Source organism: Nymphaea colorata, chromosome 10 (assembly GCF_008831285.2).
Source record: "Nymphaea colorata isolate Beijing-Zhang1983 chromosome 10, ASM883128v2, whole genome shotgun sequence".
Taxonomy (NCBI): domain Eukaryota; kingdom Viridiplantae; phylum Streptophyta; class Magnoliopsida; order Nymphaeales; family Nymphaeaceae; genus Nymphaea; species Nymphaea colorata.
The window spans coordinates 21798423-21816671 of record NC_045147.1 but is presented as its reverse complement, the minus strand read 5'-3'; the positions used below and the strand labels follow the sequence as shown (position 1 = coordinate 21816671).

General features: G+C 39.5%; 1 protein-coding gene across 1 annotated transcript; it reads left to right on the top strand.

The window, feature by feature from the left end:
* Positions 1-8063: 8063 nt before the first annotated feature.
* LOC116261670 (uncharacterized) lies at positions 8064-11461 on the top strand. The gene is made up of 2 exons (XM_031640450.2): positions 8064-8976; positions 10983-11461. Exons 1-2 carry the CDS (start codon positions 8223-8225, stop codon positions 11078-11080), a joined length of 852 nt encoding a protein of 283 aa, XP_031496310.1. The 5' UTR covers positions 8064-8222; the 3' UTR covers positions 11081-11461.
* The last annotated feature ends 6788 nt before the right edge of the window (positions 11462-18249 follow it).

The following is an 18249-nucleotide window of genomic DNA, read 5'->3' as shown; positions in this document are numbered from 1 at the left end:
CTTTAAAAAGTTACATGTTCTATCTCGACATTATGCAAGGGACTCTTATTGTTAAACCGATCACATAAATCACTTTTACATAGCAAATATCAATTAGAAAACAATCTTAAGATGGGTTTGGATGACACCTTCAAAAAACTTTGTATGAAAATTAAATTTTGTGGCAGATTAGTCTTTTAACCAGTTTTGAAACTTGGTTTGCAAGTTTAGATGACAAGACAAGTTGCTGGAAGTTGGGCATCCTCCGTTGATTGCAGAAGAAATTGATGCCTGCAGGCTGCAGAAGATAAAAAAATTGATGACATTAACACGAAGAAGACAGAAGACGGAACTACCAGCTACAGCCCAGCAACCGGAAAAAAAAAAAAAGTATCTCCCTTCTCCAATCTCATATTGTTTGCAATTACTCCATGCTGAAAGGGGTCAAGTTATTTGCACCCTTTTGAAAACATTATTTTTGTCGCCTATACGTACTTTACACGTTGTTTTATATGGCTATACGTATCTTTCATCCATGATATTTTTTCTTTACAATCAAATACGCCCTCATGAATGGACATATCATCCATTTTATTTAGATCATTCAGAAAAATTCCTTTTCTTTTCAACTTTTCTAACTTCTTAAAAGTCTGAAGCTTTAGTTTGTTTTCTGGTAACCGAGGGTTTTGTACTGGCCTTTCCTATTCAGCTTTTGAAAAAGAGAAGGGGCATGCAAGAGGAGAGAGATGGACAAATGGGTGGATAAGAAGCGCGAAAGCTACGCTTCAATGGAAAAAAATAAAAGATCCCAAAACAAGCCGAAAGCCCTATCGGATTTGTCTAACAAAACTTCTGATAAAATGTTGATGTAAGCGAACGAACATCCATTAAAAATCATTGACCAAGGACTCATTCTCTCTCTCTCTCAAATGGGGACCAGTCGAAAGAATCTACCCATGATACTGAAGTTACGTGCTTCTCAAACATATGTTACTTTTATTTTTTCATCATGAGCGTGGACCTTTCAGATTCAAACTACTTTGTTCAAGTCACTGGATGCAACCAACCACAGGATACGTGAGTTGAGAGATTTCTCATCCACAGACGTGCTACATCAATGCTTCAATAAGAATCAAAGAATGTAAGAATCCACAGGAAAAAAAATGTTCATGGTAGACAAGCAACCGTTGAGAGTTGCAACTGCAATGAACCTAGACTCTCCTTCTTTTGCAAGTAGGGGTGAACACAAGCTGAGTCAAGCCCAAGTTCATTTAGTTCGAGCTCGGTTTGACTAATGAAACCTCGAGCTCGAGAATAGCTTGACGGAAGCAATTCGAGCTCAACTTGGCAATTACGTGTTGAGCTCAAGCTTGACTCGATTAAGGCTCGACAAACTCGTTTGAATAGAATTTATATGTATCATTATATGTTGAGATCGAGCTCAACTCGATTAAGGCTCGACAAACTCGTTTGAATATAATTGATATCCATCGTTACTGGTTGAGTTCAAGCTCAACTCGATTAAGGCTCGACAAACTCGTTTGAATAAAATTGATATCCATCATTATGTATTGAGCTCGAGCTCAACTCGATTAAGGCTCGATAAACTCGTAAACTCATTTGAATATATCGACTTGATTAAGGCTCGGCAAACTCGATTAAGGCTCGAGCTTGACTCATCAGTTACATGTTGAGCTCGAACTCAACTCGATTATTTGAACGAGTCGACACATGAACTCGTGTCCGACTCGTTAAGCAAATGACTCGGCTCGAACTTATTCACTGACCGAGCTTTAACTAGTCGAGCTCGAGTAGCTCCAGCTCGCTGCTTACCCCTACTTGCAAGTGCCCGAAAAACCTAGTTGGCAGCATTGTAAGAACTCAGAATCTTCCTCTTAATGCTGGCTGTTAAGACAGAAGCATTGTAAGAACTCAAAATCTTCCTCTTAATGCCTGCTGTTAAGACAGAAAACAATGACACAAGCTCTTAGACTGTCTACAAATCCGTTTGTCCTAAGACAACAATTTTAAGCTATTTTAGTACAATTTTGCTAGCTATATCAACTGTCTTCGTCAAAAGTTAAAGCACCAAAATATTTGGTTGAGACCATAAAGGCAGCACGTCCTACAGGTGCCCCACGACTCTTCCTTTACTGATAACCGCACTGCACAGAGCGCTTTAGTGCCAAGTGATGGACTAGAAGTAAAATAAGTGAATCGATTATAAACCAAGAAAAACTAAAAGATGCATGATTGATTGATGAGCTCAAACAGCGCCGTCTACAGGTCAATACAATATTGAACTTTTCAGCTCGTCATGTCCCCAATTCAAGCACCATTATTTCCACAAAAAAAAAAGAAAAAAAAAAAAAGAAAGAGCTGCAGTACTCAAAGCATCATATAGCATGTTAAGATGTCCAAACAAGTTACTTATCGGGCACCAGTTTGCAACGCTGCAAAATTCAACCTGCAACCTTCTTAACACTCTTGGCACACCCATTACAGTACCAAGATGCTTCAGATTATGTCTGTAATGGTACCTCCACGACCAGTCGACTTCAATCTCTGTCTTCATAAATCACCACTGTGCACTTGCCCCAGAACCCCTTTCATTCTTTATGCCCCAATACAGAAACTGACTCCTAATTTACTACTGTCAGAACTAGCCCCAAAACGAACCATACGAAACAGTGAGCGTTAAAATTGGTAAGGAATAATATGGAAATGAGGAAAAGATCACATTGGCATCAACATACAATCGATTCAAGAGATCAAATTCGATGTCACAATGTCGAGATTGCACCGATCTGGCAAGTTGGTTGTCGAGTTTTAGGCTTTCAGAGAAGGTTCACTTTGATCGGAACGGAAACACTAACAGAAGATAAACGAAACTCACAGGCAGCCATAGCAATAGCATAACGTTTGTTGTCCTCCACCCCGGCCTTCAGCGACATCATCCTCGATAAATCCCATGTTTTATTGGAAGAGTCATCTCCTAATCCCACCTCGGTGGCTTTTAGTTAGACCTTTTAAGACGAGTTCGCAAATCGCTAATACCACGTATTTTCTTTATGTTGTCACCCCAACTCACAAAGAACCTTCGTAAACCAACAGGTTCCGGGTAATGGAGTAAACCGCAGAACGAAAAACTGACGTTGAATCCCAGTTTGTCTTTTACAGCCAGTTTGAATGGAAGGAGAGGGAGGGAAATGAATGAAACGAATAATATAGAGAAAAAAAAAATAAAGTGTTTAGATGCAAGAGAAAGGAAATAAGTTTTTAATGTAATTTCAATTCATGGATGATCATTTTCCTTTTTTTATTTTTCTTTTCTTTCCCATTTCTTCTTCTTTTTTTCCCTTTCATCCATTCCTACACCTCTCTTTCCTTCATCCAAATATAGCTTTAAATCACTGATTATCACTGTTTTCATTTTGAGATAATTTATCCTAAAGTTTGGTTGCCATTGATTTGAATGGAATCAAACACGAAACTTGGTTCAATTTTCAAAAGCCACCTTTAAATTAAACGATTAGAGATGTATCCGATTCTGTTTTGGATAATCTAGAACCAATTCAAAATCATATCTCGTTGAACTCAAACCCGCCGACCTGAAAAGAAAAAAAACAAGACAAAAACCAAAACTATATCGACCATTTAGATCCCAAATCGAGCCTAGGATGTACAAATCGCACCGCGCACGCAACTTTCTCTCGTTACCTCAATGCACTCGGTCAGCCAAATCTACACACACTTTTTCGTTTTCCCCTTTTTAATGTTATACTGCTTATATTTTATTTGTTGTTTACGTGCTTATTTTTTTTATTAGCTTCTAACTTATTTTTATCTTTTCCTAATTTTTATTTTTTTGTAATTTTTTTTTAAATCTATCATATGTTTTCCATTTTTTTCAAGTTTGTCGTACTATACCGAAGAAAAACCTCACCATTTAAAATATAAAAACAAGATTTGTTATTATGGTTCAAACCTAACACAATTTGGGATTGCCTAATACCAATTAATTAGTATAAATTTATACGAGCATTTGTAAGAAGAAAGCTCTGTACACATGCTTAACAGGCTTGTAAACAAGCGCACTTTGTTCGATAATTGCAATTAAGGTCTAGTGTCCAAAATCAAAGGAACTAAAACTCTGTCCGGGTTACTGGCACAAATGGATCGAATAAAGGCTCGATCTATTGGATCCTAACATTGATACCGAGCTAAAATAAGAGCATTGGGTGGGCAGGGAGGCCGGGTGAGAAAATCCCCTTGTGAACCATGAAACAGGAGTTGGTTTCCTGTCCTTATTTGACATAGAAAATATTACTCTTACAGAAGAACTGCATAAAATTGTCTGCAAGTCCGAAGAAAAAAGTTTCCTCTTTCTCTTGGATCAACCACACAGCAAGGGAAGCAGAACAAGATATTGAATTTTAGACGCCCTTTCAACAACAAAACGTTCTTGTTATGCACGGGAATTAAACTGACAAACTTTACAGCTGATGCAAAGACTTCCGGTCGCAGAATTAAGCTTCATGCGAGTAACTGAACAATGGCAACAAGTTCTCCATTCACCTGTTTGGTGGGTTAAATCAAGAATTCAAATTTGAAGAAGGCCAAGCCTTTGATCTCCAGAATATAATTCTCTTGGCGTAATCTCATCAGGATCTGCCCAATACCAACTTAGTGTTTCAGCTTGTTCCTTCACACCAGATAATTACAGGGACTGAACATTTGAAGCGAATCCTTTGCTTACATTCTGCGAAACATGCACAGATTGGTGAATGGTAGTTTATACAAACAACTTCCGAATCGATGGTGTTGTTGCATACAATCGTCCAGCTTATGAAAAATCAAATGCATGAACGGAAAACAAAATTCAGGGAACAAGTGCTTCCATTTGTCGACGAAGAAATAGAGACACAAGATTGCAGGAAGCACGAACAGAGCTTCATTTCCCTTAAAAGAAGGGACGGCATCTCCGGCAATAACCGCAACCGCACAGCGGTACAAGAATTCGCCGCCTTGGAGGAAAGCATATTGCCATGAAAACCAATGCAATGATGAGGGCTACGAACAGTCCTCCAAAATCCGGTTCGTCAGCGCTGGAAGAGATTATCAGCTTCCCCATGATGAAGAAAACAGGCAAGCGATGATGGATTTGAAGAGATTGGTAGCCTTTAAAAGGATCGCCGGGAAGCGGCATTGTCGATGAATCTTCGTTGGTATGTGACCACTTCTGGTGATGGTCCACGGTCGGTCATCGATTTACCAAGCAATTCATTATAATTTCCCAGTTTCCACTTTCCACACGCAGCTCCAGGAAAGTGGCCCCTGAGACTGGGGAGTGGGGGTTCGAATCAATTTAGTCAATGGGACTAAAGCAATTCAAGTCTAAATGTCTAATTACTAATGGAATTTGGATTTGGTATGCACTATGCAGTTTGGTATTTGAATTTGAATTTGAGTTCCATATCTTATTTTCATCCTATTAATAGTCAAATACGATTTTTTTTTTTTAAATGTTCACTTAGAAAAACAGCCTTCGAAAACCTCATGATCATATCTTTTATGCATGTAGTTTACATGCAAGGTACTGGGTTCTCAAATATAAGACTCAATTTCAAATAGAGCCAGGCAAACTAAGTTGGATACCAAGTTTTAATTTCTTTTGTTTGATCATTTTAGTTTTAAGAAGTTGGTCAAAGTAAATCAACACGAGAATTTTTTGCTGTTTTTTCTACACGTCGAAGAAGTGGTGTAAGCCAAAATTGACAAACCGCTGACAAAAAAACATCACGCCAAATCTTGTTCACTGTTTCAAACTCTGCCCGTTACGTCGAAATTCATAAGTCGACCTTTCCTCGAAATAAAAAGCATTAAATGTTAGAAAGTCAACAAAGGTTTGGCAACAAGTCATGTCGCATAATTTTGTTCCACATGAAATCATTTCTATTGGTCCAAATTTGACTTACAGATGCAACCCAAAAGCAACTAAGATTTCTATATAAATAAGACTTGGACTAAAGTAAGAGTGCTCGGGTCGAACCGGCCCAGGCCTGGTTCAAGCCCCGCAAGAAATCGGGCCAAACCCGGTTGATTAAAAGTTTATTATTAATATTTATTTTATATATTTTTATATAAAACATATATTGTTTATTAAAATAAAACCAAGACAGGCCGAACCCAGTTCGACTTGGCCGGGCATAGGTCCGAACTGCCAAGATGGCACGAGGGCCGACCCAAGCCCGACTGCAAATCAGAGCGGCCGAGAGCATGCCCACCCCTAAACTAAAGCCATCAAGAGACCGGTCAATTTTGAGGGGAAAAAATACAGGATTTTCAGTTAGAGACTCCCCATCAACTGAAAACCCAGAAAAGCCGTACATGATGTGTGCCGAACTTGGAGAACCAGACTGTTTGGTTGGGTGGAAAAAGTTTTCTAGGTGACCCAATCTTGGAAAAGCCTTACCATTTTCACATGAATCGAGAGAAGTTAGTCAGGATTTGATTTTCCGCGTTTGATCGAGCGTCGGGAGGCCCACACGCAGCTTCGCCTTCGCGTAAGGAGGGTTTTGGACTGGGTTTTTCTATTCTGCTTTTGAAGAATGAAAGAGGGAGTGGGGTGATGGCGACAACGCGGAAGCTACGTCTCAATGGAGCGGCGTCCTCAAAGCTGTGGAGAAAAAAGAAAGCAAAAACAGAATATAATCCCTGTCCTGTCCGACCACTCCATTCGGCCCTTCCTACTACCATTCATTGTCCAACAATTCTTTGTGAGAAAATGTTGATCTAAGCGACTGAACATCCATGAAAAATCACTGACATATTAAAAATTTAAAACCTCCTTTCTAAAATCGAATTGGATCTAGCTCTCATAAGGTCTGAAGTTTTTACTTAATGTCAAACTTGGATTCAAATTCAGTTCTAAAACTGTTTCGTAGGCATGTTAGTACCGATTCAGACCAAATGTCAGCCAAAATTCAATCTCAACATGACCAGCTAAAATTTTCTATATTTCAATATCCAAACAATTTGGAGGTCAGTTTTAACATCCAAATTGAGTTCCGGATTGGATTAAGTTGTGAATTTAAAATTTGATACATACACGACCTTTTTTTTATTGCTTTTGAATCCGAATACGTGAAAAACATCGCATAAATTTTAATAAATTAGACATAGTAAAGGTGCATCCAATTTGGATCTAATCCGTTGACATCCCTACTGGCTACTACTAATCAAGTTCCATTTTCGCCCACTAAACATTTTTTCTCTTTTGGTTTGGAGTGGTAATCTTGTATATCCGATGCATTGCATATTTAGTTTGAGTTACAGCCGTCCACTTCATATTTTAGTTTCCTTCCAATTTCATCGGACATCTGTTGCTTTCAAATAGATTGTTGTAGTATTTCATTTCATGGCATTTTAGACTTAAAAAAAAAAAATTCTCCAACTCGCTTCCGCCTTGGACCTTTAGTATAAAATCAAAAGAAATTTGGTGCTTTTATCTGCGTTGCTTGGACAAACATTGAACAGTATTGGCTGACCGATTTCAAACAAGGAAGGTTGTTGAACTTCATAAGCAGGCAGCCTAGCCAATGTTCTCTATTGGCATGTTTTCTGTTAACTAGGTGACTGCTTTAGCCATTTTTACATACCAGGATGTAAAGTTGAGCAAAGATGGTCATCCTTCTTTCTCGTTTTCTGGAGCGGAAAGTACACTCTTGCATGAAAGGACCATGGACACAATCAATCAAGCTTTTAATGAAAACCGATTCCAGTTATGTCTTCAGTTTATATGCATTTTGGCTGATGCTTTTTTTTTCACAGTTAGCAATTCAAAGACTCAAATTAAAGTCTGACATTTTTTAGAGAAACATCTTGTGGTCGTCATACTTTTTTCTAACTTCAAAACAGCATAGTCATCAAAAGAAATACTTATCCAAATTTCTGGCTGATTGATCACGATTTAGCATTATATTAGGAAAAAATGAACAGAATAGGCCCTTATTTGATAATGCTCAATGGAAGTGTAATAATGTATAAAGGCAGGAGTCGGCAGGACCATTTTGATTAGTCCTTTTAATTGCTTGTTCCTTATCGAGCCTGTACCTCTGAGTCGCTCTCTGGCTTTTCGTGGTTGCCTCTCTTCTTCTCCACGCCTTCTTGAAGATGTGTACCACCAATTTATCATCTTCATTTTTACCACCAGCACTACCAACATCGTCATCGTCGTCATCATGACGCACAAACCTTTCTCCCGCCATTCCCTAGAGTCCTGCACCCTGAAGCTCAATAGATGGAAGCCTTTCTTCCTCTCTGCTGAATCCCAGAAATCGGATTCCCCAAGCAGGGACCCTACTTCATCTTCTTCCATAACCACGAATAAGCAGAAGCCCAAGGCCCCAGATGGTCTTGTCAACCTCCCTACCAAGAAACAGTGCCTCTCGGACCGACCCATGAACCCCCAGACCTCCATCTCAAAGAATATGGAATTCGTGGAATTCGCCAGCCCCACCACCCTCATCGATACTAATGATTCCAATCAGCAGTCCAAGAAGATGGTGGTGGGTTTCCGCCACCCGTGGAAACGAAGGCGCCGGGGTTCGCGATCTGCCTCTGGACGCAGCAGCGGCGATCGGAGCCGGACGGCGGTTGCCGCGGCCTCCGCTTCGGATTTCCCCATCTGGGCAGGGACGGATTCGAGCGGGGAGCTGTTTTTCAATTGCGATCAAAATTGGGTTTCCGACGACTCCAAGGGTTCTGGCAGGAAGGAGGGGAAGGATGTAGTCGGTGGAGGGGAAAATGTTTGCTCTTCAAGTTACCAGTTGCAAGGGGTTGTTGATTCCCAGAACAACGAGTCTGGGTATGTGAGCGAGCCAGGGTATAGAGGGGACGTGGAGTATGGCTATGGCGATGAGCTTGATGAAGAGGAGGATGATTCGCGTATTTTGTTTTGGGGCGACTCTGGCGCCGCCGATATGGAAGTTGAAGGTACAAATTGATTCTGAATTTTCTTTGTTGTGTAAATTTTCTTTTTATGTGCTAATTCATGTATAGATTAATTTCTGCTGAGACATGAGTTAAATTGATTCCAAAATCAGCAACCCTTCGTTTCCATCTTCTATCCCTTTAATATGTTGGCTAATTATGTTTCCTTTTTAGCTCCCGTCTTGCTTTGGTTTATGTTACATTTCCATCGACGCTTCATATTTCTCTATATTCCATCTCGTCAGCTCATCATCAGGTTCGCGATTAGCTTAGCTGGGACTTATAGTTTGTATTGAAATTTGAATGGTGTTTTGATCTTCTAAGATCACTCGATGATGTAATGGGTGTCCCTTTTTGCATTTAGTTTGAAGCAATTACTTGTCCCGTTGCCTACCTAGGAGATAGGAAAATTTGCCAAAATATTAGATAGATTCCAAGATTTTAGGAAAAATCACATGTCTAGTTTTTTCTTTAGATTTTAAAAACTTCATTGCTTAATTTCGCCCAACTGTAGTGTATGGTTCTGTTGTCATTGCAAAAGGGACATTGGCACCACAAGTAGTTTGATTGATTACTACTTGAGCATCTGTTGAGTTGCATTAGAATTTAGATGTTCAAGTTTGCTGCTAAGCTGAAAAATGAACTTTAGTTGCTTTCATTCATACTGGGGCGCCAAAATGGATCTTTTTGATGTCAGCATTCAGGGCTGAGGACACCTGCTTGCTCTGTAGGCTGGGCCTCTTTTCTCCTTAACTGGCTCTACTTTTCATGATTTTTCTGCATGTTGACCGTTCTTTCTTAATGTTGCCTCATATTTTCAGTTCTTGCTGCCTGGTTTTTCCTACCTGTATGTAATGTTTTATAAAAAAATGCCTCTGTTTGACCATCTCCTCTGCATAATAAAAAGAGAATGATCGAGTGGACCACCCTGCTTCAAGACCCTTGAAGATCTTAATTCAGTTAGGTATCAATAGGACACTCTTTATTAAATCTTGAACCATAACTTCAGTGAGCAGCAGGATGGAGTAGTATTTCTGGAACCTCTCAATCAGATAGGAAGCAGAAGTCAAGGAACCCCGATGAGTTGTCTTGAGGCCAATCTCAGAGGCTTGGGCATTTAGTTAGAAGACCCATTAGGCTCAACTATTAACAGCTATTAGTTAATGTCCTTCAATTTTGCTATCCTGGAATTATGGAATTCAGAACAATGTTTGGATGTAAAATGCAAAGAGAAGATACTAGAATAGGTTTCACAAATTGGTACTGCAATCCTTTGGTTTCAGGCAATTTCTTAGAAGTTTAAAGGCCTTTTAGTTATATGGAACAATTATGCACATGGGTGTGTTTCCAAATGTCTAAAGTTTTTAATTCCACTCATTGGCTTTATACCCTTCTTTTCTTTGTCTTGGCAAATTCCATTGTCTTGATGAAGCAGAGCGTATCCTATTTCTTGTTTTAGTTGAACGAGTCCGACGTTTTTACCACAATAATGGATAGAAAGTTTGAGAACTGACCAAATCCTTGCGGGCAAGTCTTTCTGTGGTCTCAGTTTATTTTTTCAATCAGTTCACTGATCCTTTTCCTTAAAAATAAGAAATTTTTCTTAGGTTTCTACGGCATGTGAATAAGATCACACACTTTTTCATGATATGTGCATGGATATATGTGCATTCTGATTGCCTAGCGTATATCTAGTTATGTGTAAAATTTCAGTTGAGAGAGTTTTGCTGATTAAGTTCTGTTATCACGCAACTCTGTCAGTTAAAAACTGGCTAGCTTTAACTTGAATCGCCGTGCAGAACAAAGAGAAAGACATAACTTGATCATAACTGTCTCAGCAAATTTCCGACAAAAAAATGAGAATGGTGAAAAAACTAGTGACCTCAAATCAGCAGTCATCACATTATCTTTGTGTGTGTGTGTGTGTATCCGTGAATGACACAAGTGTGTATGCAACACACGTGCACTCTTTGGTGCAGCAGTTACTTATCTCCCTTTTTAACATGCAGAGAGGATGGAAGATGTTGGTGCCAATGCATTTTCAGAGCAAAAGAGTCATCACAGATGTAGACGGAAGAAGCATGAATATAGAATGGTCGTCTCTTAGGAAAGATGTGGGATCTTATAGTTGGGGCATGCTGAACCGCAGTTGGCTGACCATCAAGCAGCACGAATTAGGGACATTCAGTTTAAAACTCATAACAAGGAATCCACCTGCTGGTGTTACTGGGTAGAGCATGGTCGTCGTTTGTTATACAGATGCTTCAACTTTCTCTCTCTCTCTCTCCAGGCCATTGGTTGTTGCAGAATCAGTTTTTGGGTGGGTGACATTTTTTTGTTGTCATATTGGTTCTCTCTGTTCATGGGAAGTAAACCATGATATCATATGTAATCATGTATATTGTGTTCCGTTCTACATCTTGGCATGGCTGGAGCTCTTCCCTTACTGTACAAGTGTTTATGTGTTATTAAGAGCATTTACATTTTATATCCTCCCGACAGTGTTATTGCAATAAACTTTACCCCGTCTTCAATGACTATACATGATTTGAGCAACACTTGTTTGCGAGAACGAAGTGGTGCACACATTGTATGCACCCGTTTGCCACATTTGGGAAATCGATGACCTCACTGCCGTTAGTCCAGGAAGGCCCATTGGCAGCCAGAGAGTTTTATAATGTGGTTAACAAATCTTTTTGGCTATTGAAGCAGTCCAAGTTGTCAATCACTGCAGGAGTCTTGTCAACTCCATGGGAGTGGCCACATAGAAAGCATCAGTGGTTAATGTTTGCTCCTAATATAATTGATTTACCAAATTCTTGTCTAAGGATCAACTTGATACTGAATGAACTAAATCTAAACACAGATGGAGTTGTGGTGATGCCCTGAAGCTATATTGCAAAGACATGCCTTAGCTTGCGTTTGGGCTCGTCTATGCCCCTAAGCTTGGCTGAACGCCTAGCTAGATGTTCCTAGGTGATTTGATTTTTGAAAATTTTCTCATTTTTTTCCTAATTATTTTGCTGTATGAGGTAAAATTCTCTTTTCTTTCTTCTCTTCTTCTGGGATTGAAGTAGCTTTTTTTTTTTCCTGCATGTAATTTGAGTACATAAGCATATGGGTATGTATGTCAAATTAGAAGATTTTGTAGAATTCAGAAAAACAAGTTGTTTGAAAGGAAGGTTTGACACATCTGTTAAGCATGGAATTGGGAAAGGGTAGTAACCACTGAAGAAAACCCATAGTGCTTTGGATGCATCACACCCATGGGAGGATACATGGGCGAGTTAGCCGCCGATGCGCCTTTGTTCTAGATTAGCCATTTCTAGCTGCATTTTAATTGTTTCACTATCACTAACGTGAGTCGTACATTTTTCATTGAGAAATACTTCAATTTTATTATTAATTTCTAGAATTGACGTTTCAGTTTATTGGTTTACTTTTTTTAAGGGAACCACTTAATGCACTTGATCCTGCCTACGCTCTAGGCTTCTTCGACTCACCGCCTCGGCTTGCGCTTAGCACTCCGTACCAAATTCAATAGAATTGCTGTCCCCGAGTTTGAGGAGCAAAGGGAAACCTCCGCTTTCGATGAACAGGCTAGCCGTCGATTGACATGGACGATTAAAGGCAATTTTAACGTAGTGTTTGGCTGTTTTAGTGTTTTCTATTGATTTAGTAGTCATATGTGTGTAAGGTTGGGCATCGACTCGCCTGCCCGATTCAACCTGTTGACATTAAAAAATAATATTTTTAATATAAAATAATATATAAATATAATTAATTATAATAATATATATTATAAAATAATATTATATATAAGTTGTTGGACCGAGTCAAGCTTGATCAGAGGCGCTCGGACTGGCCTGACAACCCATTTCTAAAGGCCAAGATGAGTACTGAGGTGCCTGCCCCCATGCCCATTCTTGTGTGAGAATGATGCTCTCTTTCTCAATTTAAACGAGGCCTGAGCATCAGGCACCCAGGCCCTTGCCGTAAAATCGGTGTCAGGTGAGCCGAATAAATGTGGTAATTCTTCATTGGCAGTCAGTCAGTTTTCTGTAAATCGAGTAAAACCACCAAGTACTCGCAGGTCTCAAAAAATGACGCCCGGGATCCTCTCGTCCAAGTATTCAAAGTTCATGTTCTTATATTGGACCTGTTTTTTTCTCCTGAAGATGGAATCGTGAAAAGCTAAGGGAACCCACATCATCCATTTTCGGTGGAGAGTTTCTTCAAGAAATTGAGCGAATCACACCCAAAACTTCCATGGGTTTGTTGGTGAATTCTTAGCTATTCTTGAGAGGAAGAAGAAGGAACAAGCTTGCAAACCAGTAGTTGGTTGATTAGATAAAAAGTGTCATGTGGGCACAAATTCGCTCACATGACCACACTTTGCATCCGTGCACATGCTTGCAGATTCCTGGTGCAATGGTAAAACTTGTTCCAGTGATTTCTCTGGCTTGTAGCTTGTGTTTAACTTTAAACAACAGCGACCATTTAATAGAAGACTATTCAAGTTCATTGGACTGAAAGGCCTATCTTGGACAGACTAGAGCACGTGAATCCCCACACAAGTGAAGCTGTTAAAGCGTCAGGATTAGGCTATTCAAATTCATTGGAGTGAAAGATTTCTTTTGGACAGACTAGAGCCCGTGATCCCAAATAAGTGAAGCCGTTAAAATGAAAAGGTTAACCAAGAGAAAATTCCTGCTCAAAATTATTTCTGTTAGCAACCAGTTCATCACCTATAAACACATTCATGAGTAATAAATGATTGGAATCCTTGTTGTCCTCGTAAAAAAAATCATTCGCTTTGTCCGGGTGAGCACGAGCTTTATTACCCACTGCTGGTCCTAGGGCTGCACACGAGCCTAGTTGAGCCCGAGCTCGACTCCAACTTGAGTCAAGCTCCTCATAGCAAGCTGGAGCTCAATTCGACTGCACAAAATTGAGTTCAAACTCGACTCGTTTAACTCGCTAGGTGTTAACTCATTTAACGTTAACTCTATAAGCATTAGCTCATTTAACTCGTGTAAGCATTAACTCGCGTAACTCGTTTAACTCATGTAAGCTTTTAACTCGTGTAACTTGTGAAAAATTGCTTTTACCCTAAAAGTTAAAACCGGTGATTCGGTGAACCGGTTTTGGCAATATTATATAGAGTACTGGTTTGTGAGTCGAGTATAAATGAGTCGAGTTCTTGAAACTCTAACTCGACTCGTTAATCGTTTTGAGTATCTTTGTAAGTTCAAACTCGGCTTGTTTATGAATGAATCGAGCATGAGCCGAGTTTTTTCGAGCGAATTAGAGTCAAGCCCAAGTTGGCTCGGCTCATTGTGCAGCCCTACTGCTAGAAAAGAGAACCCAAGCCCTCTCCCAAACCCCCGCCCCCTCCCCCACTACCAAAAAAAAAAAAATTACCCCCACCTCCAGGTTCTAGTTGTTGCAGCATCAATGATGGCAACGGTATACCATTCAGCTTGAATACTGTGTCTCATCACTTAAGACACAAGAACATAATAAGAATCAAACTAGGACATGCCTTAAACAGGACCCTAGCTTAACCAGGCAAAATCATTCGCTTTGCCGTCGTAAAAGATTTTGTATCAGTAATAAAATGTGGGAACATGTCTACCTGGATCATTGAATAGCACAAACACTCATCCAAAATATATGGTATACATGGAATAATAAATAAATAGCAGAAACAGCAGAAAGCATAATAAACTTTGTACTTAGCAGCCCCATAAGGTATATAAGAAATTGCTCAAATCCTTTTCAGATTATTTTAAGCACATATTGTGCATTCGGAGTCCTTATTACACCGAAAGTTCCGCATGATGTGTGAAGGAATGTGACAAAGGTTTGAATGAAAAGGCAGCGGGCAGCAAGATCATCAACCTTCTTTTGGAGAAGATGCCAATCGCAGTACAGACAGTGAGCTTCAATTATATGGCTGATTCCGAGCCCCACCACCCTCTCTCTCTCCTCAGTAATGCATTTCTTTTCCTGTGACCGAAGTTGTTTTTAGCATTAGGAACATGCCAAGATCATTCAAAATAAAGTTAAATAAATTGACCAAACGCAACAAATTGTCTAATTGATTTTTGGCTTCGGACAATGGGTTCTTTTGTTGCTCACCAATGCAATAATTTGGGAGAATGCTTCACTTCCTAGGCTGGAGGCATAATTTAACTGATAAACAGATCAAGTATGCAGAATTTGATCCTTATGGGCCGATTCTTTGGAATCATGACAAGAACCAACTATATAATCTATCTGATACAAGATTCCCGTGTCGTTATTTCAATCTTGAAGTTATCTGATCTTTGTGAATCCTGTTCGATGTTCTTGTCACTAGTGAATTACGCGGATCCGCATGTGGTGTCGATAATTTAACCTGAGGTAATGTATACTCAGGTGAGTCAGACCAAATCGCCGGGACTTACAGTCGTTTGCTTGGTACCGATTACGTTATCGGAAGGCAATCTTGCTCGTACGTTTACATACTTCCGGATTGTTTAATTTTCTCAACATTCATATTATTAGAAATTTGTTGATCAAAGTAAGAATGTAAATATATCTGTTTTGGATTAGATATCTGAACGAAACCATTCTGAAAAAAAAAAACAGAATATGAAAAAATTTTCAATATTCAATTAAAAAATCATATAAGAATAAATATATTATGTCTAATACTCTTATATTTTGAAAATCAACCAGATTCGACTCAAAATTCGGATTTAAGAAGGTAAAAATCAGATTCGAATTGTATTTGAATTATAAAATTGGATTTTGGATTCAGATATGACATTTCTTTGTTGGTATTTGAATCCAAATTCGAATCTGCATATATGAACATTCAAAAAAGCAAGTACGATTAAGAGCATATCCAATTCGAATCTAATCCATTGACATTCCTATTGAGTATTGACGGATCATAAGAAAATATGTCGTTCAGATAGAACAAGATAAGATAGAACAACATAGTTAGCGGTACCCATAGTTGCAACTTGCTACAATGATCAGATGTCTCTCATAATTGCCGCAAAAATTGAAGGATTTGCTGATGTAACGGATTAGCAAAACCAGGGAAGTCTTTGTCTGGTAAGCAGCCGGTCACGAATTCAAACCTCACCACAAACTTGGTTTAAGGGAAAAATAAGTTGTTCTTGCAGGACTGAAGATTTTCCTGCAGAGTCTTGCACAGTCAGGGGAAGTGAGTCAGGAACCAAGAAGCTAGGTCTCTCAGCACAATATTAGCCTCCTCCATTCTTGTAAAAATATTCGGAAGGATTGGCTTAAATGCTGCAGCGGCTCTAATGGGTGGAAAATTCAAGCAAATCATGAATTCAAAAAACCAAATGCACTTTCTTGTCAAGTCGGATCATAGTCAAAGAAAAAAAAATCTGGTGTAAGATCGATATTCTGACAGCACCTACTGATCTATTCTCTCATCTAAAGTTGGGTTGCGGCATGAAGAAATAACTTTGGACCATCGAGACAGGGATCAGTCTTTTCAAGTCAAAGGCGAATTAGGTTTGTATTGGGCCGTATCGATAATGAGAATACTTAGAGGAATAAAAAAAATATTATCTACGCACCCGCATTAATAGCACCGATCCCAAGTTCATCAGCATCTGGGGAGTTTGTACTTCGTCTAAAATTATAATGTAAAATCCTTTGTACTTCTCCTAAAATTATAATGTAAAAATGCTTGAAAACCCTTGCTTCATGTGCATAACCATGAACGATAGCGAGAATGTAAGCAAAATTTTAATATAAATGAAGTGATCGTCTTGTCGTGTTTTGTACTGTGAAAGGAATGATCCTTTCTCCCCTCAAGAGAGAAAAGCGACACGTACGAAGTTGGTCATGAAAAACACTTCCGGTGAAACCAAATATTGCCCATTTTCATGAGAAATGAAGTCTCACATGGATCGGAACGAGATTCCTATGAACCATGTTAGTTCGGCTTTGACCGGCACTTGCTTTCTCATTGTCTCGAGATCACGGGACGCCTGGTTTCTGGACTTGTCTACTATGAGTAAGAAAGGTGAACGCTTTCATATGAAAGGGACTCCATTTCGTATTCATATCCTTCCAATGTTCCATGTAATTTCTCCCGAGAATCACTTGTCTCTTTCTTCATAACCTGTCAAAGGAGTTGAAAATCGGTGCTCGATTGGTGTTTCCATGAGTTCTGAACAGGCTGTTCACGTGAAGGCCAGCAATTTAACCTACACGATTTGTCTTGCCTCCCTCTCCCTTCCTCTTTTTCTCTACAATTGCATTTGTCCACGTCAATATTCTTTGATGTTTTATGTACGCCGACTTTTTCCTTCTTCTTCTCTTTATTCTTTGATTCTCGACCAATAAATGCGAGAAAATGATTGATGAGGGAAGTGAAATTTTACCATTGGAGAAAACGCCTCAGATTCCCACAGACTGGTGCTCCTGTCAGTGGCTGGACTAAGCAGAGCAAACCAGAGCTGGTACTGTCTACTTGCAGCTCCATGTTTTCTCTGCAGTAGGAAAACTGTTTCTCATGCTACGCGTCCAATTCCAATGATTTTAGATCAACAATTTACTGATGTAGACCTGCCTCTTACCTTATAAATTACTTGAAGGACCGAGCTCTCAAAAATCCCAGATCCAAACCTGAACATGAACATTTTCGGACAGCATTAGTTCGTTTGAGATCTCCTACCTTGCAAGGAGGACGATTTCCCTGCTAGCTACGTTAGGTGGATTCCATGACCCCACATGGCAGAGCCAGAAATTTTTGCATTAGGGACATTAGTGGTATACATTTTAAACTTGTGGGGCACCTAATATATAAATCAATAACAATGACTAAGCCAGTGTAAACAATCCTGCACATTAGCCCACACTTGTCTCCACCATTGTGCCCTTCTCCTCTTATTCATAAGGCATGTCCAGCTCCAGGGGCGGAGGGAGGGAGGGGGGGGCTCGCCAAGGCCATGGCTTCACTGACCAATGAAAAAAAAAAGTTACATTGAAAAAAATAAATTTTTTTAATTATGTCATGTAATTTTTGGATTTGAATTCAATTTAACCCTATCCATATCCAGAGGTTGGACTGTCGGCCCGCCCCTGAAGAAAATCCTGGCTCCGCCCGCCCCTGAAGAAAATTCTGGCTCCGCCCCTGTTCAGCTCTGCTTTATGAGAAGAGTAAGAAAAAAAATGAAAAGTTTAGCTGGCTGAATAGAAGATAAAATGGTGCAAAACAATGAACAAACGAGTGGCATC